The sequence below is a fragment of the Arachis ipaensis genome, chromosome B2 (assembly GCF_059453495.1).
Source record: "Arachis ipaensis isolate K30076 ecotype BB chromosome B2, ASM5945349v1, whole genome shotgun sequence".
Lineage (NCBI taxonomy): Eukaryota > Viridiplantae > Streptophyta > Magnoliopsida > Fabales > Fabaceae > Arachis > Arachis ipaensis.
In genome coordinates, this window is record NC_142437.1 from 14,465,150 (window position 1) to 14,490,814 (window position 25,665).

At 30.9% G+C, this 25,665-nt stretch overlaps 3 protein-coding genes across 4 annotated transcripts; 2 read left to right on the forward strand and 1 right to left on the reverse strand.

Moving 5' to 3' along the window:
• The first annotated feature begins 299 nt into the window (after positions 1-299).
• LOC107624894 (transcription factor UNE12) lies at positions 300-4,977 on the forward strand. Of its 2 annotated transcripts, none has more exons than XM_016327371.3 (6): positions 300-833; positions 2,258-2,377; positions 2,532-2,597; positions 3,194-3,259; positions 3,627-3,704; positions 3,782-4,977. In XM_016327371.3, the coding sequence occupies exons 1-6, from the start codon at positions 465-467 to the stop codon at positions 4,007-4,009; spliced, it is 927 nt and encodes a 308-aa protein (XP_016182857.1). In that variant the 5' UTR covers positions 300-464; the 3' UTR covers positions 4,010-4,977. The 2 variants fall into 2 exon arrangements, with proteins under 2 accessions (XP_016182857.1, XP_020971186.1); XM_021115527.2 differs by having other exon boundaries at positions 322-824.
• Positions 4,978-6,515: 1,538 nt separating this feature from the next.
• On the forward strand, positions 6,516-9,759 carry LOC107624893 (protein OSB1, mitochondrial). Its single transcript, XM_016327370.3, has 5 exons — positions 6,516-6,952; positions 8,102-8,240; positions 8,331-8,415; positions 8,508-8,611; positions 9,214-9,759. The coding sequence occupies exons 1-5, from the start codon at positions 6,579-6,581 to the stop codon at positions 9,400-9,402; spliced, it is 891 nt and encodes a 296-aa protein (XP_016182856.1). The 5' UTR covers positions 6,516-6,578; the 3' UTR covers positions 9,403-9,759.
• A 4,057-nt stretch (positions 9,760-13,816) lies between these two features.
• Positions 13,817-15,459, reverse strand: LOC107626821 (uncharacterized). The gene is made up of 4 exons (XM_088504867.1): positions 14,929-15,459; positions 14,615-14,844; positions 14,393-14,492; positions 13,817-14,301 (listed from the first exon to the last, which is right to left on the reverse strand). Exons 1-4 carry the CDS (start codon positions 15,192-15,194, stop codon positions 14,229-14,231), a joined length of 669 nt encoding a protein of 222 aa, XP_088360993.1. The 5' UTR covers positions 15,195-15,459; the 3' UTR covers positions 13,817-14,228.
• Positions 15,460-25,665: the final 10,206 nt, after the last annotated feature.

The window sequence follows — 25,665 nt, forward strand, 5'->3', positions numbered from 1 at the left end:
CCATTAGCTCAAGCCACTTTCACTATTATTGGCTATACTTGGCTAAAACAAGCTGTTCACGGAATCTAACCTTTATGTAATTTTAACTTGCAAAATAGGGTTGTTTTTGGTATTTTCAAACACACAACGACAAAATAATGACCATCAACCGAACCGTACATGTCATATCGGTATACCAATAAACTAATTGGCACATGTGAAAAGTTTCCCTTTTTATTTATTCACTTTTTAACCACGATAAAGCCAAACGCCTCTTGTATCTTCTCCTTATTTTTTCCTCTGAGCTCAGAAGTCAGAACACTTTCGGGAAAAAAAAAAAAAGAAAAGAAAAGAAAAGAAAGAGACCCTTCTCTCCCCTTACTTCATGTAGCTTCAATTTACCCGAGTCAGAACTCATAACACGTTAGCTTCAACTCAGAACTCGACTCGCTCGAGTCCAAAAGAAACCCAACTCGCTCTCCCTCATGGCCAATCGCCATCCTTCCGAGGCTCCCGCCGCCGACGACTTCCTCGAGCAAATCCTCGGCCTCCCGAACTTCGCCTCCGCCGACTCCACCCTCGCCGGAGGAACCGGCGCCTCCTCTCTCGCCGCCGCCGCAGCTGCAGCTGCTGCTTCTCCAGCGGCGCCGATGATGCTTCAGCTAAGCTCTGACGACGCCTCCGCCGCGTACCTCGTCGGCGCCACCGCAGGTGGTGGTTTCCACCCGTCGCCGGTGTACGAGCTTGGGCTGAGCCTGGAGCAAGGGAATGGAGGAGGGTTCTTGAAGCCTGAGGATGCTTCTGGAAGTGGAAAACGGTTTCGTGACGACGTTGTTGATGGAAGAGTTAAGAATGTAACAATCATTTTCTCTTCTTTCCCTTAATTTTTTAGAAAATTAGTGAAATTCTATTTCTAGAAATATTTGTTTATTTATTTTCTCTGTGCCCGCGCGCGTTTGTTGCTTTTTGTTTTTGTAGTGTGTTGAAAATTGATACCGAGAGTGAGAGTGAGGTTAGTGCTTCAATGATTTCAAATTCAGTATAATATGGTAGTTTGCTTTATACTTTGAGTAAACAAAAAGAGTTCATGTTTTTGTTTATGCTTTCTTTTTTTGTTTTTTGGTCCATGCGATTTATTTTGTTGTATTTTATCTATGAGATTTGAGAGGGTTTATAGCTTTGGTGTATTTAGCTTTATAGTGTAGAAACAGGGTGAGCCTTGGCATAATGTTGAGATTGCTGGCTTGCAACCCGAATCTCGCATGAAAGCAAGGGTATGTAGGTTCATTCTTCTCAGACACCACTATATAGGAGCTTCATGCACTGGCTTGGAGAATAAGACTTGAGAGTTAAGTTTAGTGAGGGGTAAGAAAGGTGACGATCTTAGTTTAGGAAGGAGGGTTTTAATTTCTCGGCAGAATATCTTTTATTTTGGTTTGTTTTTGTGGTGTTTTTTTTTTTTTTTTTGGGGGGGGGGGGGTGTAACAAGTATGGCTGTCTACTTGTCTTGTGTCTAACAAGTAACAAGTGAGAATTTGTTGGTGGAATAGGAGTTGGTGTTCATAGAGAAATGAAAGATGTAAAGGGAATGTTATTGCAGAAAATAGAAGATGGAAAGTTATGTTGAGCATTGTTTATATGTGAATATGCTAGGTGTTTCCTCGGTTTCGGCTTTATGCTAACTTACTATGCCTATATAGTAGCAAAAGAAATTATAGAACATTTAGTTTGGAGTTGATAGAATCAACACCAAGTGTTGAATGGTACTTTTTCTGCAAAATTGAATCTCAGAAATAAGACTCTTCAACATGCTGTAGTGGTACGTTTCTTGGGCATGCTTTTGTTGATGCTGACTTGCTATAGGATCAACGAGTGCTCATATTCAAATTTTTGTACTTGGTGTCTGGATCTTTGTTGTGGTACTTTAGTTGGAGTATATAGCCTTTTAACATAATGCAGGAAGGGTTCGAGATGAAGATGAGTGTATTATGACTGTAAGATAGGAGCTCACTCTTAATACATTACTAAAACCCTGTTAAAATTGTTCTCATGGAAGTGATTTAACATTCTGCAAATATGATACATTTGAAACTCAGCTATTCAGGTCTGGGGGTTTCTGGTTAGGGCCGTTTCCTTTGGGTCTTTTAACCTCAGGTCTAAAATTATAGGACACATAATATGCTTGGTTTTGGCTTGGTCTTATATAAAATGCTTTCTTCTATGCTTTTTTCTTTCCCCTACTTCCGAAACAATAGCAATTTTTGGTGTTCTTTTGCAGGTTTTCCATGGGCAGCCCATGCCTACAACTGTTCCCGCTGCTCCACATCCACCAGGAATGCGCCCTCGGGTGCGGGCTCGTAGAGGTCAGGCTACAGATCCACACAGCATAGCTGAAAGGGTGAGCTTCTGGATATTTAAAAACATACTCTGCTGTTATGAAGATCTATTTATTTAGTTTTTGGCTGTGATGGTGTTTTAATTTAACTTTAGGGAGAAAATTGCTTTTGTTAATTCCTCAATCAGTTATTTTTCTTCATCGTTCATGTTACCAGCTGCGCAGAGAAAGAATAGCTGAAAGGATCAGGGCCTTGCAAGAACTGGTTCCCAGTGTTAACAAGGTATAGACTACTCAATACTGTCATTATATTGGACTCTTTAATTTTGCATCAGCATCAATAAAATTTGGTTCTTTGAGTTTTGACTGATTTCTGTTTCAATGTATTGTAATGTTGGAACACAATTTTCATTTCTTGCTTGATTAGAACATAATGACCTATATTGGCACGGTTTGTGTCCGTCTTTGGCAATGTGAATGTGTTTGTAGACTTCTTTGAATGTAAAAGTTTCTTGAAACATAATGCTTCAATATATGAATATGTAAATTGCTGGGCGATCTAGGAGCATCCGTTGTTTTTCCCCTCATTTTATTTACTAATAAGATAGTGAATACATTGTACATGATATCACAATATAGTTAATCAAGGAAAACTGCTTCTATCAAAGGGGTTTAAGAGGAAAAATGTTTACCAATGTTCTGCTTAGATGTGAAGTCTAGGGTGCTTGAAAAACGAAATAAATCTCTTCTCAATTTCAAGATATAATGAAACTTCTTTTTTTAAGTTGTGGTTCTGCAGTATTCCCGCCGACTTCCTGCACCTGCAGTTGTCTAATTATTTCATTTTTTCTGATGTTAGCTTATGTTTGCTTTGTTCAGACAGATAGAGCTGCTATGCTCGATGAAATTGTGGATTACGTCAAGTTCTTAAGGCTTCAAGTGAAGGTTATTGCCCTCGTGACACTCATCAGATTTCTATAGTTATTTTTGCTATATATCTGTCTGTTCTTATTAGGTCTCAATTTCTAATTAATTACTGCTTATAATGGGAGTTGCTTGACTCAGTTGGAGTTCCTCAATGGAAGTATGATTTCCCATATTTTTGTTAGTTGTAAACCCTTTTTCTCCTACAAACATGATAACAACTTCATGGATTTCTCTAGCCATCCATGGGAGTAGATATTGCTATTTGAATATGAAAAATTATAGTGAAATCAAAGCTCCTAATAGGATACAATTTTGAATTTTTCACCGATTTGAAACTACAAGTGCAAAGACTTTGCATAATTGTTTATTCATTGGGGTTTTTCAGGTTTTGAGCATGAGTAGGCTGGGCGGTGCCGGTGCAGTGGCTCCATTAGTAACCGACATCCCATTATCATCAGTCGAGGTAAGTGTTATGACAAATGTGTAGTTTGCAAAATTTCACTTTCCTGAACGACTCATCAAATTTAGTACCTTGATCAGGAAGAAGGCGGCGAGGGAAGAAACCAACCAGCTTGGGAGAAGTGGTCGAATGATGGCACAGAAAGGCAAGTAGCTAAGCTAATGGAAGAAAATGTTGGCACCGCCATGCAGTTCCTTCAATCAAAAGCACTCTGCATCATGCCAATCTCACTAGCTTCAGCGATATACCAGTCACAACCACCAGACACCTCTAGCATAGTAAAGCCAGAAACTAACCCTCCTTCATAGACACATATAACTAAGTCATGGGGTTCCCTAGGGATTCTTGAATGATCGCAAGTTTGCCACCTCATGTTTATACAAACTCGCAATAAAGTCGATCCTACCACTTCATTTAAGGAGAAAAGGGCAAATAAGTTCCTAATCTTTTATCACGAAGACAAATAAATCCTTCACTAAATTAAACTTTTGTTAATGGGAGACACATAAGTCCCTCTAGGGATGGTTTGAATTTGTATAGAGGGACTTATGTGTCTCCCGTTTACGAAGGCCAGGAACTTATTCGTAATTAACTTTGGTGAGAGACTTATTTGTCTTCGGAATAAAAGGCTAGAGACTTATTTATCATTTTCTTTTATTTAAAATATACTCAATTGTTTATGGATCCCCATCACTGTGTTGTGAGTGTGTGTGTAAATATGAGGCTGTGAACTTATGCTCATATAAGAATTCTAGGGGGTTCGCCCCATCAAGTGGTGCCCCTCAAGGGCCTACTCTACATTGCTGGGACCCAAGACCCAAGAGTCATTTGTCTGTTCCAAATCCCACCCTTAATTTTAGTCATTGGTTCCATCAAGTTGCAATCGAAGTCAGATGCCATAGTCTTTTTACCTTTCTTTTACCTTTGTTAAATACAGGGTTCTATGTCAATGTATTAAAAAATAGCAGGCCCCATCTTGTCTTGCTAGGTTTTCAATTAAAGGGAGGAAAATGTCAAAAGCTTTCTCTTTATGTTTTTTGTATCCATGGGTGGGTGTTAGTGGAACATGATGGAAGCACTTTTTTATAGTGGGGGCTTAATATTTTTTTGGTTAGTGGGTAGTGGGACCTTGTAAAAGGCTTAGAGTGGTGTGTATATTTTAATTAGTGATGTAACCTTAGAGAGTTTGAAAATTGTAGAGATGAAATGGATAATGAGTTGCTTTAAGAATGCTGGTTCTTGCAAGTCCAATAGAAAATGATGATGCTTTTTTGTTTGTGACTTGTTTATTCTAAAATAATTGGTCTTCTTATCTATTGGTGTAAGCACAAGTTTGTGGGTGCTCTCTTCACCTAATCTTTATCAGTAAGTTGTAACCTTATGCAACTATAAAGTGACAATAACAATTCCATTTTGGTATATATTTCATACTTGAATATCTAATGACTATGATTTATGAATACCCAATACCAATTTGCCATCGGTTTCTATAATCTATCATAACCTACTAAAATCATTCTTTGCTAATAATAGGTGGGAATGGACTATTCATGTTTATTCTAATGTCAACATTCCTTCAATGTAACTCTCAACTTACCAGACAAGTCATGTCCTAACATGGCACTAAAATGTAGTCCTACGATGTGAAACCATTCATCCTATGCCTTTTGACCTTACAGTCACACCAACATTATTACATGTATGAAAAATGAAGTCACCCTAATGACAATCACCTTTCATACTTCATGACTCCACTTTCATCCTCCCATTTGGTTTAGTGTTCAAATAACTAAACTAATTTTTAGAGGAATCAAAGTTAGAGAAATTAGAGTAGATTATTACTACCAACATTTGTTATGATAAATAATTAAATATTATACGTGATACACATTAATTCTGGCTTTAAAATTACATTTGGTTGGTAAACGAAAACCAAATAGGCACGAAATAAGTACTAAACTACTAATACTTTTGGTAAAGGGTGCATAAAGCTTCTTTGGAAAAAGGCACTTTCAAATTTTCGTCATGTTCTCATTTTTTATTATTAAAATACTTATATTCTTTTAGAAAATGTTATGTATACACAAGAAATTAGCTATCAAATTAACTACTATATATTTATTTATAAATACATGATAGATGGATTCAAAATTTTAAATTTTTAATATAAAACATGAATTCATAATACAATTTTATTTTTAAAATTGTCAGCACAATAGATTAACTTATTCAAGATCGTAATGTCAAAAGATCTTAACTACTTGTTCTTGAATACTTATCAGCAAACTTTAAATATATAATATTTTAGCTCTTTTGGATTAAGTTAGTAAAACTCATATATATAATAAAAAATACAAATTCAGTAGAGATTATTTCTCATCTTATTAATCTATTTACTTTAAAAAAAGTTTTTCCAGTCAAAATACCTTGATCTAATAGGTTGAGAAAATCAAGATTTTATGTGAAATAAAAAAAAGTAAATTAAGTACGTAAAATGTAAAATCTTAATAAGATTTAAATAGTAAAATTGTTAAATATAGTACAAATTTTACAAAATGATTGACTCATTTAAAATGATGATATTGAAAGATTTTAAAAACTAAATCAAGATTCTAGTTACTAATAACCGTATCTTCACAAGAAATAGAAATAGAAAAGAGTACATCATGGTCTGCTATGCAACAAGCCACAACACAAACTTTAATGAGGAATAATAAGGCCCATTTTATATTGGGCTAACAATAAATTAATGAAAATGGGCCTAAGCCCAAATATCTTTCTTGCCAAAAGAACTGAGCGTCTTTCTTCATTCAGCATTTCCCTTATCAAGAGCTATGCAGAGTCACAGTTTCTCAGTCACAGCAAGTCAGCAACAAAATGATGGCGTTGTTGCAACAACCATCTTCATCATCAACGTCATGCACCATCTTCAGGAACCTTCTCATAGTTCCCAATTCAAAACCTAAAACGCAGTGTTTAACTCAGTTCCAATGCAAGAAGATGAGCAAACCAATTTCGCTCAAGTGTTCCTATTCCCCTTACTCAATCGAGCAGCAAACTCAGCAATCGCAGTCACAGTCACACGTGGCGTGCCCTAAGCCATCGGAGATTCAGTGGAAGAAGGAGCTATGCAACTCCGTCAGCCTCATCGGCGTCGTCGCCGCACCGGTGGAGATCAAGAACTTCCCCTCCGGTAAGGTTCTCGCATGGACCCGCCTCGCCGTTAAGAAGAACGCCACCCAGAATTCATGGTAACTATCTTTGAAACCGGATTTTTATTCATTCATTCATTCATTTTTATTTTGTGAAATTATATTATGCATTTGCTTCAATGGAAGGAACACAATTCTCTTGTTTCTTTTGGAGAAATCAGTCTTAGGGTTTGGAAGTGATAAATTTGTCTTCGCCATTGGAATAATATTTGAGTCGTCTTTCGTGGATTCATAATATGCTTGTATCAGATTAGGCTACTCTTTATTCGAAAATGGACGACTAGTTAGTGTTATGTACAAAATCTGTACATGTATGAATTTGTTTGGTGATCGATGAGGGACGGATTTGTGCAGTGTGGGATGAATTCGTCATATTCAAATTCTATAGGAGATTGAGAGGTTACTACATGCATAAATTCTTGTTAGAGAGGACTTGTATGAGTTTGTTACATCTGTTTGGTCTAGTGCTCAAATTTAGTAACAATACATGGATATTTTTTTCCCTATAGGAGCTAAGAATGTGCGAGAGATTATTAGTACATGGCATGAGGGTCGCATCCGATGAGGTCTTAAAGTAGATGTATGCAGCTGTTGTTAAATGCTAAGCAGAGACTGCTTCTAGAATTTGAACGTTTGACCTTCAAGTTACAAAATAGAAGGTTTACCTTTACGCACGTTGAAACTAAGGATTAGAAGCTTAGTCGGACAGTTAGTATTGATACTAAGCGACCTCAGCTATGGTAATCTTTTTGTGTCAATGTAGAGATGTGCTAGTGTGTATAATGTCGGTTTGATTTCCCTTGTTTGTTTTTGATTTATTTTATTTGATTGTTTTGTTCTTGTGTGTGCACTCAATGTCTTATGTTTTTTGCTTTTCTTTGGCAAGCACCTTTTATTATTGCATTGCATTCCATTTCTTGTTATTTTTGCTTTTCACAAAGTTTATATTTTTATTCTCTTTAGTAAGCACCTTTGGGTTCTACTGGATTGTATAACCAACCCCTTGTTATTATTCTCTTTTTTTTTTTCTCATCCACCTTCTTTTGTGGTTTTTCTAATGAAATTTTGTTTTAGAGAATGTCAAATGATTTGAAAATTTGAGTTTTATCTTAATACCACAGCAAACTCCTCATTTTGTGCTGACTTAAAATAAGTGTCTTTCTCAAAGAAGCTAGTTTTTATAATCAGGATTAATTTGACGTTCTGGGATGAGCTGGCCCATGCTGCTTTTCAGCATGTACAGAAAGGCCATCAAATTTACGTCTCTGGTCGTTTGGTGACGGATACAGTTGAAAGTGATGAAGGGAAGCAACAAACCTACTACAAGGTTTCTGTGATTACCGATAAATAGTTTACTTTTGTAATTTTGTTTTCTCGCTGCTGTCTGCAAGTGCATCACTATGTTATGTTCTCTCAGGTGGTTGCTCAGCAACTGAATTTCATTGAAGGGAATTTCTCGCCAGGATCCTCACATGATCAAGACTTCGATTACACGACATCTGGTATGACTTCTACTCTGAGGAATATAATGCTAACTTCAGGACGATTTGTTTTTCACCAAGATGACATTGACTATCTTCTGCTATTATCTCAGGTAAAAAAGCAAGTTATCCGGCAACGAATACTGGTTCTGTAGTTGAGTTATGGCAAGCATTCTTTGCTAGCCCAGGGGAGTGGTGGGACAATAGGAAAAATAAGGTAAGTTTTCAATATTAATATAGAAAAGTTGAATATTTGGTTGTGCTATTCCCTTTTAGCATTATGGATAAGTATTGTGTGCTGGCCATTGTTTCTTGTTTTTGGAGTTGCTTTGCCCTGGCACCCATACATGATCAAATTTACTTTGGCTTTACTGATTTATCGATTTCGTTTATTTTAAAGCACAAAAGTTTAAGGATAGATGAAAGCATCTGGTTCCAAGTCCATGACATGTATTAGGTCTTATTGAGATTCAAATAATAGTCATAATTAATCTGATTGATTTCATAAGCTCCTTTCATTCTCATGTCCTTACAGTTTTTCATGCTTTCCATTTTAGCATGAAGCGTCAGTTATTGCATTGAACCATAACAAAGGGGAAAATCCCAACATTTGGCAGCTTTGGATTATATTTAGTAGATCAAATCTAATTAACAATTCAATTCCTCAACTGTGGCTGAACTAACTCATGGAACACCCTTCTGAATTCTTTTTATAGCCATGTCTAACTTGCTTCTTAAAGTAGTTTCATTTTTTTCGAAGTCATCATGAATTTGTTACGCTTTATATGTTAAAATATATATATATTTTTAAAATTGCAGAGGAACCCAAAAGGCCCCGATTTTAAGCACAAAGATACAGGCGAAGCTCTGTGGGTCGATGGCAGATACAATCCACCATGGGTCAAGTCCCAACTCGAAATATTGGATTCAAGAATGGGATCCCTATCGGGTCACAACTCTAGGATGCCTGTAGATATGGTGACTGCAGATGAGATGTTTTCTTTCTGAAGGTTCACTGAATCCTTGTCGGAACCAAAATTCAATGTCAACTGTGGAACTTCTTTGTACAGTTTCCAATTTACCCACAAATTTTTATTCTTTTTCATGTCGCCGTTGTTTGTAATCTGTGGTGGTAATTGGTAAATCAACCGGGATGATCATAGTCGATACTGAATTTTGCATGTATACTTAATTATATTGTACTATCTTCTGAATCTTCATAGGGAGAATGATCCAAGTTTCTTTTATTGTGATAGCTACACTCAATGACGGAGAGGCTGATTGTTTCATTGCTAGCATTTTGGATAATTTCTTGTATGGTTTAATGGCATTTGAGAACTCATAATGGGAATCTATTTGACCAAACCTGATATTTTTTAACAGAAGATTTGATTAATAAAGCAGCTACATTAGTTGGCCAATGGAATAGAGTCAATAACCTATACAATATTAGAATCCAGAAGGAAAGTGTAATATAAACACAGTTATCTAGTTATCGTTGTACTTTTAATTTATTTATCATCATTGATAGAGTGTAGACGCTAATTATATTGGGATTCACATTTATTTTGATTTTTCATGGTATCTCACAAAGCTGTTGGTCAGTGGGTTGTTGTGTATACAAAGCCGGATTGTCCATTTAATCGATGGATGGATGGATATTATGTTAACTTAGTATGATGATTATTTTCATGTAACATTTATTGTTTGGGATTGTGAAGGTGTTAGGCAAACCCAACTCCAACTTCGGTGGAGGGGAAGTTGATTGATCTGAATCATGTGTCTACGTCATTGAAATGGTGAAAAATGGAAGAATCCAATGAGGCAACAACTCAAAATTATTAAAGCAAAGCTAGTATCTAGGATAATGACTAAAGGGTTCATGCATCTCTTGTCTATTTTTGGATTGATGAGTTTAGGACGTTACCATAACCATGTCTGCCCAATTTGGAGAATCCCATGAGTGATAGGCATGGACACTGTCTCACCACAATCAGTGAGTTTTGAAAACCATCATCATCATCTCTTTCTAGCATCTCTTAAACTCGATTATTGTGTTATTAGCACTACGACTGTGAAAAAGGTAAAGATTTTTCAGTGAGACTCTTTTATTATTATTATTATTATTATTATTATTATTATTATTATTTCACTGTTAAAACTTAAACTTGAGACCTCTGATGAATAAGAGATACTGGCTATCTTAATCAATTATTATTCGTTGATAGTATCCTTTCTTCGACAAAAAAAAAAGGAAGAAGATAAATCGATACTATTGTGTCATGATCACATTACACACTTCACAAGTGTAGTTTCTTTTTATTCATGTAATATAAGGGGTTTTTGCTACTTAATTAGAATATTTGGTTAATGAATAGTTTCTCAAATTTTAATCTCATTATACTACTATAAACAAATTTAATATATTAATTAGTCTTTTAGAAGTATGATATGACAAATTTGATTATGTTGTTGATTTATTATTTAATTAAAAAATATATAAATAAATATATATAATTATATACAAAATTTATAATAACTGAATTGATAACTAATTTTTAGTGTATATTAAGCATTTTTGTTTAGTTTCTCATATGACATGAGATAGATGTACATAAAAAGGAAAAAAATGGGCATAGCAATTTTTTTTTTTTGGTGACTACATAGCAATTTAATTTGTGAAAGAATAATTTATTTTCAAATCTTAAAAATAATAAAAATATGTTTGATTGGTCATTTTTAAAATATAACAAATCATCGGTGGAGAATGACGGAAAAGCAGTGGTAGCAATAGCTTTGCGTGCCCATACGGCCATACACAAAGGTGGAACCGGTGCTACTGACAATGAAACGCCGTAATGATGAGGACATGGAGGCCGAGAATCAAATTGTGACACAACCTTTGTTGATGAAGAAGGGAATGAAGAGTGGGTTGTTAGGGCTGTATATGGTTTGGCTAATCAAAAAATTAAATTGTATTTTGATTAATAAAAATTTAATCTTGATTAATTAATTAAATTGATTTTATATGATAAAATTGATTATTAACTGATTAAAAATTTAAAGATTAGTTTTAACTGATTATAAAAATAAAAACTAATTTTAAAAAAAATAATTGGTTTTTGAATAAAAAATTAGTTTTTAAAAGGAAAAAACCGTTTTTTGGATAAAAATTGTTTTTATAATTAAAATTTTAATCTAAAAAATTGAAATAAGAATTTTTTAAATTTGGTTTTGATTTTGGTGAATCGGATAAAAATCAATCTTTTAAATTTAGTTTTGGTTAATTAATTTTAAAAAATATAAATATAATTTTTAAAATTATTTTATTAAATTAATTAACCAAAATATAATTATAATTTTTTAATCGATTAACTATATTGTGCTTTTTAAATGTACACCCCTACTGCACGCTGATGGGACTGATGATGATGCGGATAATGAGCTGAAGATGATGCAGATGCTAGTGGAACAAAATTTGACAAAGGGAGCTGGGTTAATGTCTTGATGAAGATGGTTCCGTTGGAGGTGGAAAAACAGTACATCATGGAGATGGGGTGACTTCAAGCCATGAGGAAGTTGATGCTAGAAAGGGTGTATTGGATGAGGTTGGTTCGGGCACAGAAGCTAGAAGCCAGAGAGGATTTTTTTTAGAAATAAAATAAAAAAAATAATTATTTTTTTATATTTAATTTTTCAACTTTAATTTTTTAAATGCAATTTTTTTTTAGATTTAGAGCGAATTCGCCACATTCTTCGTGAACTCTATATTTTTTTATAGAGTTTGCCTAATTTCCGAAGAACTTCACTTCAATTTTTTCTAAAACCCACTAAACTTAAGTTTTTAAATTATTATCATCGTCTCCAAAAATACATAAGAATACACACAAAAATACACATACAACAACCATGACTTCTTCAACATTGTTGAAGGCAATGATAACCATTATCATCATCTCCAGACATATATAGATATATGGGAATAAGCCATATTTAATAAAGATTTTTTTTCATTATAAAAATTATATAATTTGAAAAAAAAAATCATATTTAAAAAATTAAAATTGAAAAATAGAATTTTGAAAAATAATAAATTTTTTTATTTTATTTCAATGAAAAATTCAGAAGCCACATGACCAGTAGAGATGAACAGACTTTGAAATGGGAGGAATAGATGTTTGAAAATAGAAGAGCATGAGACTTAATTGTGGAGTTAGGAGCAATATTGTACAATGAAAAAGATGATATTATAATAATTTTTTAATTGAATTAGATATTATCTGATAGAGGGTGTTTATGAAAAAATATTTGTCAATTACATATCAAAAAATAATATGTGAGAGATAAGATGATTATTGGTTTGTCAATGAAAATAGGTGATGAAAGAAAGACTTGATTTTGGGAAGAAGTTTGGTTACAATACGAATTTTTGAAAGGTAGATTTTCGAGACTTTTCTCAATTTCAAACCAAAGAGGATATGTTATAGGGGATTGTCAATTTTAGGATGAGTTAGAATAGATTTGGAACTTCCAATGAAGGCGAGATTTATATCAACGGGAGTTAAAACGAAAATGTTTGGTAACAAAAAATAATTAACCAAAATCAGCTAAAATTTATCTTATTTAGCATATATTAATTGTTGCAACAATTAATGAATGTTAAATAAGATATGTTCTAACTTTTTTTGGTCACCCTAGTATTACCAAGTTGAAACTAGTGAATCAATTGTATGATACTTTAAGGCTGCTTAAACTAGCAAATAATAGAGAGAATAGAGTTGTGTAGAAATTTGATAGAGAAAGAATATTTTCTATTAACTCTTTTGTATAAGTGTTGTAGGAAGAAACGCTTCTGGTAATAAGCTATAACTTTATCAAAATTATTTGAAGAGGTTTGATTCCATCAAAAATAAAATTATTTAATTGGTTTGTTTTAATAGGTAGAATGAATACTTAGGAAAAATTGAGTAAGCTGAGAATTTTTTACGAGGAAGAAAAGATGTTGAATATATATATTCAGCACTTGTTTTTTTATTGTGAATTTATTTGACATGTACGGTGTATATGATTATTTAATTTTGGGAGGTTATGATTTTTTTAGGTACATTAAAAAAATATTTTGAAAATAGGACAAGTGTTTTTATTAAAAAAGAGGAGCGCAAGAAGTAATTGATGTATTTGTAATATTTGAAATGTCTTAACGAAAAGAAATGGAAGAATTTTTTTTAGAATAAAAAAACAAGTGTAAAAAAAATTATTAACAATTTTTTCTTTTAGTCACAAAGAGCGAAGAAATGTGCATTTTTTAATTGTATATTTTATTCTTGTTTTTGTTCATTTTTTATTTCACATTATGGTGTTGAACTTGTTTGTTTTAAAGAAAGAAATTCTGAGTATATAATGCTGGGGAGATAAATATAGATGTAGATCAGACCATTAATTTTGTTTATTAAAAAAAAAAAAAAACGTTACAACTCGTAGATCCAACTTTTATACATATAATAATTTGTACACAAAACATATATAATGTATTGTAGGACAAAATGAGATATGATATCATATACCCTCTCTGATCTGTACAATTAAAGTAACATCATTTGCTTTTCTTCATTTTTTGTTTTGTTTTGTTTTGGGGATTTTTTAAAAGCATCCATACTCAATGAAGAAGCAAGGCTTTGTATATGGGCTATGGCACCTTGCTAGCTAATTGGTAATTACTATTATGACCTCTCACATAGGCATAGGCCACCAATTCAGTTTCTTGCTTTGCACAAACCAAACAAGGAATTCAATTCTCATGGTCCACTATTTCAATGCTTTAATTACTCCATGCTTCATAAACAACCCAATCCCTTAGCTTCTGATCCTTTCACAATCCTTAGCCTCTTGCAGGAAGAAATGAACATGCTGCAATAATATAATTAACATGAGAAAATAAATAAATAAAATTAAAAAATAAAAGAGAATTTAAAAAAAAAAAAAGAAGAAAGAAACTTACTTCCATGGCACATCTCCAACCAACATCCAATCACCATCTTTGTCTTCATAAGTTGGAGCAAATTCAGATCCATTGTAGCCTTCTCTTTCTGAATATTCACCTGAATTAAAATTAAAAAAATATAATTAACAAATTATGCTTTTCAATAATAGAAAAATATATAATAATAATAATAATAATAATAATAATAATTTGTGTTATTGAATTTTATTTGGTCCTTACCAAAAGTGCACTTGAACATATTTTCCAAAGCCATGAGTAATTCTTGGTAGGTGTTGTAAAAATTGAGATCAATCTTCCTCAAGTAAGGTGCACCTGCCATGCTCACTTTCACATACATACCAACCCCATCAACCTCTTCTCCCTTCTTCTTTTGTTCTTGTTGTTGTTGTACACCATTGTTCTTCCTGTAAGATCTAATTGGTGGCCACCCCACTACTACTTGCTGTGCTCTGCATTTATTTCAATAATAATTTCATTATTATCACAAATTTGAATATTGGATTTATTGTTTGTGATATATGTATATGACTTACTTTGAGGGTGGGACATTTTTGTCTTGGTCATCATTATGATGAGAAATCATGGTTCTCTTGTTGCTTTTGAGCTCTTCCTCATCATCAATGGATTCTTCAGGTGAAGATCTCTTGTTGCTTCTAATAACAACACTTGATGATGATGATGATGAGTAACTACATGACGAGAGTTTCTCATCATGTTCATCAGCACTGCCTGGCAAACCCAACCTCAACTCTGTTGCCTCAAGGTTCAAACCTACTTTCTCATAGCTACAATTCTCCATCTATATATTTTTTCAATTTCTCAATTGATCTAATAATAATAAGAGATGCTCACAATTTCTATGATAGAGTATTATGAAATTTCTTGTGTGTGAGAGAGAGATGTGATAATTGAGAAGGAATTGAAGATGTGGTGTGTGATGAGAATAGTTTGGTTGGTGATTTATTTTTATAGAAACATTAGGGAGGGACAATATCTAGGTGACTTATTCTTTTGGTGCATGAATTTCAAATCTTTACATGCAATGGTAGGGTCCTCATGTGGACAACTTATTCCATCTTTCCAAAACACTTAGTTAAATTCTGCTCTATGCATTAATTAATCAATTAATCAAATTATATTTCATAAGATGCTAAAAAGGAATAGTCACTCAACCAAGTTGGGTTTGTCTAATGGTTAGTTCACTAGTCCGTTTAAGTAAGTGTCGAGAATTTGAATCTCGTCTTGTGCATACAGCAATCCATTGGTTAGCCGCAAATCTTTAAATAGAGCTCCGATCCGCCACGAATTAGTCCTTGACCTATCAGGCTGAAGGATACCGCAGAGAACCAAAAAACAACAACAACAATAACAACAACAACAACAACAACAATAACAATAATAATAATAATAATCACTCTACTAATAGATAAAATATAAAATTTACCTAAATTTTATTCCATGAAAATAATTTTATTTTTATCCTTTTGCGTTGAGAAACATTTAAAGTCATTCAATTTATTTTCATTAATATAAACATTCATAAGTTATACAAATACTAAGTAATAAATAACTAAGGATTTATTATTGGTTTGTAATAACATTTATTAATTTGTATATATTTTTCACATTTTAAGCTTTTTTTTTTCAACTCTTAAAACAAAAAAAATAGAAATAAAACATAACAATATTATATACAGCAAATACTCTTGACATCTATATACAATAATTATACAAATACAATTGTCATAAGCTAATGTGTATTTATTTATTTATTTTTTAAATTAAGAAAATAAAAAAAGAAAATATGCAAATTTGTTGTGGCATCCATAATTGAGATTGAGAAAGAGGGCCTACAAGCACACGGTTGAAGGAGCGCGTGGGGGTGGGGGTCAGAAAAGGGGGGGACATGAAAAAGCATGGTTGTAGGAGTGAGAGGGAACAAACACAGCCCATTGGTCCTCAAGATCATGGACCACATTAATGGACGGTTCTGATTGACAGAGAATCTTGGAGCGTTGGATCACGGGGTATAGAGGGGATAAGCTCATGTGATTGGATCCCCATCTAACATGTGGGTCGATGTTCTTATCACTCTTAACACACAAATGCCAATTCACTTTTTCTGTGCCTCATCCCATTTAATATTTTTATGGAAAAATCAAAATAAAATATGCTTGCTTATATCACCTTATGTTATATTATTTCAGCTCTCTAATTTTTTTCACCTCTAAAATCATAATTCACAAAGACCTTTTTTTTTCCAAGGTTTAGAATAATAGTGAGTAGTAGTAACAGTTATTTATTTATTTATTTATTTCAATACAATGATTGTGATTTTTTTTTTTTGGATTTTAAACCTTTATATAATTATGCTGTATATATAACAAAATTATGACATCGCAAATTTTTATATAAAACACAAAAATAAAATAAAAATGATACCAAAATATATTATATAAACAAACAAATTTTATCACAATAAATATAGAATTTGAATTGATCTCTATCACAAGACAATTTGTTATTTAAAATTTAAGAATATACAATTCAATTTTAAAATAAATTTATTTAGATAAAATCTTCTATTTTACAAAAATAACACATAAGAAAATACAACAAATCTTTTGTCTAATAAAAAAACACGAAAAAGAAAAAAAGAACATGTTGGGAGAAAGAAAAAGTAAAAGAAGATATGTTGGGCAAAATTTAGGTGTTACAATTAAAAAATTTTAGTGTTATTTTTAAAAAACTTTTGTGCTATTTTTATAACTTCTAATTAGTTAAAAAATTTTCCCTATCAACCTTAATAAAGTTCAGTGTTAACATTTAAAAATTTTCTGTGTCAAGCTTAAAAATTTATGGTGCTATTTTTTTGATAAATTATGCACAATTCAAAACTTCTCTCGTCTTCTTCTTTATCATTGTCATGGTCGTCATCTTCTTTTTTTCCTTCTTCACATTTTCCTTCTTGTTTTACCTTTTTATAATTTTTTTTTTTGTTTTCATTCTCTTAAAAAGAATAAATATAAGAAAAAGAAAAAAATTAAATAAAAAAATATTGTAATAACACCAGAAAAAGAGGAAGAAGAGGAAAAGAAATAAAAAAACTTAGCAACAATAGTAGTAATAGAAGAACGACGAAAAAAAGAAAATACACGAAAAAATGAAAGAACGTGAAAAAGAAAAAAAAATGCGTGATTTACATACAACTTGTGTGAATAATTTTTGTTGGATTTTGACCAACTTGATTAGACTTGATTGATAAAAAATATTTAAATATATAGCAGAGCTCATATTTTTATTACACTATTTTAAAAAAATTTAATTATTCTATTGTAATAGATTTATTTAATTATTGTAAAAATGAATTATTTAATTAATATATACATCAATTCATATAAATATACAAAATATATAATGACTGATATTTAGTATACATATAATATATTTTATCTTTATATATATAAGTTCTCATATTCATCAACTAGATTCTAAACCCACCATACTGAACCAAACTTTAACTAGTTGGGTTTATTCTTTCTGGTTTATATTCTAAGAGTCTTGTTTAAGCAATATATAAAAGTAGAAAAAATATAAAAGTAATGTTTTAAAATTTAAAAAGCCAACCGGTTTGCTATATGGGCAGTGGTATTAAGCACATGAATCACATCTTGTTTATTTCGCCCACATTATTCATCACCTTAGCTCACAAGTAACAATATCATTATCACATTTTAAATCAAACCCTTAATTATTAAGATGTGGTCTTTTCCAATCTTTGGTTATGTATCACCCTTAGGGTCAAATAAGTGACCAAAACACATTCAAATATACATTGAATTTGTGCTTAAAACACATACTTTAATTACCCTTTACGTCTCTTTTTGTATTTGTATAATTTAATTTCACACTGGTTATAATGGGTACCACAATAATAACCAAACACACTTCTTTTATATACATTGGATGCTTCTATAGTTATTCTATATATAGCTCCCTTAATATAAAAGATATCTAAATTCATGAATGTGTGACAACCATTATTATTTGTTCATCACTATACATATATATACATGGAACTTTATGCAAGATCATGGATTTGTGTGTATTGCTATTATGATGAAAGGTACCACTCTATTTTGTTAAATTAAAGGGAGAAGACAAAATTTGGATAAATGTTAATTGTTTATAGAGAAATTCTCCTTAATTATAAGAATAGTAAAATAGATTTGTTATTAATTAATAGATTAACAACTTAAAATAGAATAACAAATTCTGTTTTGTGCAAAAGAATCTGTTGTTACATACACAATTTATCACTATTCACTACTACTCTCTTTGAATCCTTCACTGATATGTAGATGACACATTATTTTTTTTTTTAAATTCAAATCAATTGGATTGTAATTAGAATTAAGTTGAGCTAACTCGCTCAAATTCAACTTGTTAATAATTTGATAAGTTGAGTTCATAAGTTTATGCACTGAATTTGAGCTTAAACTTAAATTCATATATTAAATGAGTTGGGTTTAAACTTAATTTATTAGTTCATGAATTGATTTGATTATATATATAATTATGTATTTTACATATCAAATTAATAATAATACATAATTTTACACGTCTACACATATAATTATAAGATGAATTCTATTCAACCCTCTCTAAAATAACATGTAAGTTACTCTTAATGATGTATCACATTTTAATTGGTCATTATCTTAATTATAGTTGGATTATTTTGTAATTTATTATTTGAGATGAGTAATGGTATAATTTCTTGAAATATCAAAACTCCACTGCTGTTAATTGAAGGACCTTTCCACCCCTCCATTTTTTCTTCATCGCGTAGCTTCTGTCCTTCCAAACATCACCGTCGTCGTCGTGACAAGAAGCGCCAACGTTGTCGTCATTATCTCTTAACGATGTCGTTGAATTCTCGTCATCTGTAACTTTGCCGTCTTCCCAATATAGCCAGTGCTGACGTCATCGCTATCTCCTATCCTCTCACTGGATCCCTCTTTCTGCCCCTGGATCACTTCTTAATAACATAATTAATGGTTAGTTTGGTTATTAAATTTTTTTATTAAAAAAATATATCTTTATTTAATTAGATGATAGAACGTATATTCATCTGTAAAATATAATATAATAAAATAAATTTATTCAGAGTATTTAAAATTATAATTAAATCAGAAACATACAAATATAATAATAAAATTTGTATTTTAAACAAGTAAATATATCTTTTATCATACATAAATTATTTAAAAAAATGAATAAATAGTTAAGATTAATAACACAAGTTTAAAAAGATAAAATCCAACTTTCTTACAAGTATTTTTTATAGTATTTTTATTCTTTTAAATTTTAATTTATTAGCACTTTATTATTTACTTAATAATTAAACAAATTATTTTCATGAAAAATTATTTTTTGTATTATCTTAAAGAAGAGACCAATATAATAGTTTAAAAAATAACGTAAAAATAATATTTTAAAAAAATAGTTAATATTAAAATTTTTAAATGAAAAACTAAATTGTATAGATATTTAAGAGATAAATATACAATACATGCCTAAAATTAATAAAATAGACAAAAATAATTTTCTATTTCTCAAGAGTACTCCTATTCAATGACGGACCCAGAAAATTTATGTTAGGGGGCAAAAATAATATACATTACTATCAAAAGATATGTTAATCTAAATTCAAAAAAATAAAAGTGCATATTAATTATTCGAATAAAAAAATAAAAAATTACATATAATAAAATAGAACAAAAGATATTTTTAAAAATATTTTTCTATTATTATTTCTATAATATATATATTCTAAATTAGTAAATTAGTCAATTGACTTTAGAAATTTATATGCAACATAATTACATATAATAAAATAGAACGAAAGATAAACAAATAAATAATAAGGATCACTAAATTGAGAATAAAATAAAATATATAAATTTGTAAAGAGAATAAAAAATTAGATTAATACCTAAACTATAATTGTTTGAATTATAATTTGTAATTAAAAATATCAAAAAGAGAAACAATGAAATTGAAAGATACATAGAGTTATAAAGGGTTATATTAAAAAAATAAAAAAACTTAAAATTTACCTTTTGATGAAGAAAAGATGACCATTAGAAAAGGAATAGGAAAAGAAGGTTGAAACTAAGAAGAGGATTTAAGATAATAAAGGAGTGACGACGGCTGAAATTTGAGAATGAGAGAAGACAAAATTTAATTAGGTTAACTAATAGTCAAAATAATAGAAAAATAAAGTGGATTTGAGACTTTAAATAATTGGACTAAATTTATTTATAATGGGGTCATTTAAAATTTAAAATGGGACATATTACATATGTATATATTTAAAAAAAAAAGAATGGGGCAAATGCCCCCCTATTTCACTACCTAGTCCGTCCCTGCTCCTATTTATATGTTTTATTTATTTTAGGCATATATTTTATATTTATCTCTTAAATATTTATACAATTTATTTTTATATTTAAAAATTTTAATATTAAATATTTTTTATTTAAAATATTATTTTTACGTTATTTTTTAAACTGTTATATTGATCTTTTCTTTAAGATAATACAAAAAATAATTTTTCATAAAAATAATTTGTTTAATTATTAATTAAATAATAAAAAACTAATAAATTAAAAATTAAAAAATAAAAAATAAAAATATTATAAAAAAATACGGTAAAAAAGTTAGATTTTATTATTTTAAATTTGTGTTATTAATTTTAACAATTTATTCAATTTTTAAAATAATTTATGTATAATAAAGCATATGTTTATTTGTTTAGAATACAAATTTTACTATTATATTTATATGTTCATGATTTCAATTATATTTTAAGTATTCTAAATAGATTTACTTTATTATATTATATTTTATATATGGATATATGTTCCATTATGTAATTAAACAAAGATGTATTTTTTTAATAAAAAAATTTAATAACCAGACTAACTATTAATTATGTTGGTAAGGAGTGATTCACGGTAGAAAGAAGGATCGAGTAAGAAAACAGAAGATAGCGATGACATCGGCAATGGCTATATTAGGAAGGACGGAAATTTAATGATGTAGTTAAGGGATGATGCACTAAATAAAGAGAGATTGCCCTGACGACGACGTCAGTGCTTTTTGTCACGACGGCGACGCCGATACTTGGAATGACCGAAGCTAAGAATGCAAGAATCGAAAGATGCTTCAATTAATGGGAGTTGAGTTTTGATATTTTAAAAAATTATACCATTACCCATCTCAAATAATAATTTACAAAATAACCCAACTATGATTAAGATAATGATCAATTAAATTTAACACATCATAAAAGGTAACTTACATGTTATTTTAAGGAAAAAGCTCTACATCCATGTAAAAATTACATGGATTATATCCATGTAACTTTCACTCCACGCCCCACACCCCGCTTGTCTTACACGCGCCTCTTATAACCTAGATAACGAATCCTTATTTTGCGTTATCAACGTTTCTCAACGTAAACTTTTTCATACAACATAAACCTCTTTCTTCTTCTTCTTCTTCTTCTTCTTCTTCTTCTTCAACCTAATTAAATTCGTTGTTCTCCTTTTTCGCGTTTTTCTTCTCTGCATTATAGATCTGAATTGATTCAACGCAATTATCTTCGTCGTTCATCTTCTTCGTTTTCTTCTTTGATCTGCACTTTTGAATTGAAACAATGAATGAATCAATTTCAAATCAGTTGAATGAGTGCGATTTTGATGATTCTTCTCCATCAATTTGATGAGGTTTGGATTATTGAATTCTGAATCAAATTTAATGGAATGAAATTTCTAATTTTATTTGAAGTGAATTGAATAGACTGAGGTGATCTACATCTGAATTGAATTCAATTGAATTGATAATATGTAATTGTGAGTAATTGTGAGTGTCAGTAATTGTGAGTAACTCTGAGTAAATGTGAGTAACTTTTCGGTTCGGTAAGTACTAAAGAGGTGGTTCATTATTTTCATGTTTTTGGTTCGGTCCACAGAAAGGAGTCTAACAAAAAGTAGACCAATATGTTATGTTTTCTTTCCTAAGCACTATATAATTGTTTCACCGTAATTAAGATTTCGGTTCACCATAACTAAGATTTTAGTTCACCATGAGTACTGTGTTCGGTTCATTCTGCACTACTCAAAACTCTTCTTCCTCACCTTCTACTGCTTCTTCACCAGAGAGAGAAGGAGAAAAAGACAAAAAAAAAAAAAAATACAGCAGCAACAACAACAAAAGAATGACGATAGGATTTTAGGGTTTAGGATTTTAGGGTTTAGGGTTTATGGGTTCAGGGTTCAGTATACAGGGGTTCAGTGTGTTTTAAACTTTCGGTTCACCCCATGTATTAATTTTGGTTAACCGTGTTTATGGTTGAGGGTTTAGGGGTCTAGAGTTTAGGGTTCAGGGTTTTAGGGGTTTAGGGTTTACGGTAGGGTTCAGGATTTAAGGTTTAGCATTTAGGGTTCAGAGTTCAGTGTTCAGGGTTTGGGTTCAGGGTTTAGGGTTTAGGTTTTAGGGTATAGGATTTAGGGTTTAGGTTTGAAGGTTTTAGGGATTTAGGGTTTATGGGTTTATGGTTTAGTGTTCAGGGTTCTGGTTTTAGTGTTTAGGGTTTAGGGTTTAGGGTTCAGTGTTTAGGGGTTCATAATTTTTTGGTAAACAGGAGAGCGATTTGGATTACTCTTCTGAAACGAATCAAACTGACAAAATTTGGATTATTCAATTTTGAATCGAATTGAATGGAATGCAATTGCTAATTTGAATTGAATTAAATGGACAGAGGTGTACTGAATTGAATTGAATTGAATTGAATTGATAATATGTAAATTGTAGGAAGAGTTAATTATTTGAATTTGATTTTATATAATGGATTATGTTTCGTTCACCCAGTACTATACAATTGTATTATTTTCGGTTCACCATAAGTACTATGTTCGGTTCACCATGAGTACTGTGTTCGATTCATTCTGCAGAAAGCTTTTTGAATTTGATTTTATATAATGGATTACGTTTCGTTCACTCAGTACTATACAATTGTATTGTTTTCGGTTCACCATGAGTACTGTGTTCGATTCACCATGAGTACTGTGTTTGGTTCATTCTGCACTATTCAAAACTCTTTTTCCTCACCTTCTATTGCTTCTTCACCAGAGAGAAGGAGGAAAAGACAAAAAATATAGCAGCAACAACAACAAAAGAATGACGATAAGGAGAAAATACGTGAAGAAAAAGGAACGCGAAAAAGGAGGAGAAGGAGGAGAAGGAGGAATGTGAAGAAGAAGGCGAAGAAGAAGAAGACGCTCCATGCGTAAACGAGCGTGAGAAGAAGAAGAAGAAGAAGAAGAAGAAGAAGAAGAAGAAGTTACATGATTACATGGATGTGTAACATCCCCCTTATTTTAAAGGGGATTGGATAGTATTCATGTAACAGCCCAGACCACTCGCTAGCACGATATTGTCCGCTTTGGCACACAAGGCCTCACGGTTTTGTCTTTGACGATAGGAATGATAGCCAAAGCCCCCCACACTCACTCATCAAAACGCGTCATGCTAGGAAGAGGTATCCACACCCTTATAAGGCATGCTTCGTTCCCCTCCCAACCGATATGAGACCTTACAATACCAAAGCGGATAATATTGTGCTAGTGGGTATATGTCGTTTATATATTACTTTTACTATAGTTTTGAATTTAATTTATATTAATGGATTATAATTATAAATTGGATTGTGACTTATGATTTATGATTGATATATCAATGAATTATAATTATACTGGATTTAAATTTAATATGTATATAATGTCAATTTAAATTTTTTGAGTTTACCGATTTGAGTTAATTTATGAAACATGTTTTTTATTAAATAGGTTGGTGAGTTTATCGAACTTTTAAACAGATGAGATTTTAATTTAAAATAAATCTATAAATAAATAATAAACCTAAACTTGTGCTGTATATAAACCAGATTCATCCTAACCAAAACCCAATTTGACTGGGGTCATACTATTTTCATTCCTACCTTTATATATATAGACACACATAGAACCAAACCAATATAATATCCAAAGCAATCTAATTAATAACCAAATTATATATTTAGATACTGTTAGAGATATAATAATTTATGTATTTCTTTTATTAATTTAAACTTTTAAAAAAATTTTATAATATAGTATCAAAATTTTTATAATTTAATAATCTAAAATTCAATCTTTATTAATTTAAAAAAAATAATTTCAATATAAAAAAATAGAAAATAAAATAAAACTTAGGCAAAGAATTCACCCAAACAAAAAAAAAATTGTTGCATGAGAAGACGTATTACAATTTACAGATATAATTATTTATATATTTTTTTCTATCAGCTTAAACTTAAAAAAAAAATGATTTTATGACTGACACTTATATTAATTAACGACTAAACATCTCTATTTAGCTGAGACTATTTTTCATAATAAGTAGCCGTATATATAGTTGGAGTAGCTAGCACAATGAAATAATTCGCGAGTAGAAATTAAAACACTCTTCAAACGTGCTTAATATTAATAATATGAATAAGTACTTTCATAACAACGAACGAATCATAATTAGATAATTAAGTAACCAAAATAATTACTGCTAGCTACCAAGTTAGGTATTGTTTGGACTATAAACAAAAGTGCAAATCAACAAACACACGACTAAAAATAAATAAATAAAATAAATCAGAATACATGACACATGTTGGGTATGTTGCTAGATCATAAGAGAAGAGTGGCCAACAAAGCACTAATGAGTGTCACAATAACAAAGGTAATTGATTAGAAAACAAAGAAAAATATTATATGTACATACTTTATTTTTCTATATTTACCAAATCATAATAATTAAGTTTTACACCCCATTAATAATAGAAAAATGTACATATATTCAATATAAAGGATAAGTAGGACATGGTGTTTTCAATTGCCAACTCAACTCTCTATGCTTCTTTGTTGGACTTGTAACACAGACACAGACACAAAGGGCCATCGCATTTTCTTCCAACCAGTTAAGTTGAATAAGAACAATTAACATTTGCTTGCTTCGTTGTTTGTCGATTACTCTTTCCTATTTATGTAAAGTTATATAAGTATAAACCCAAAAGAAATGATAATGAAAAAAAATTCAATCATGTTACGTGAGCATATATAAAAGAGCAACCACTAATCAATCATTGCATATAAAAATACATATTTAGT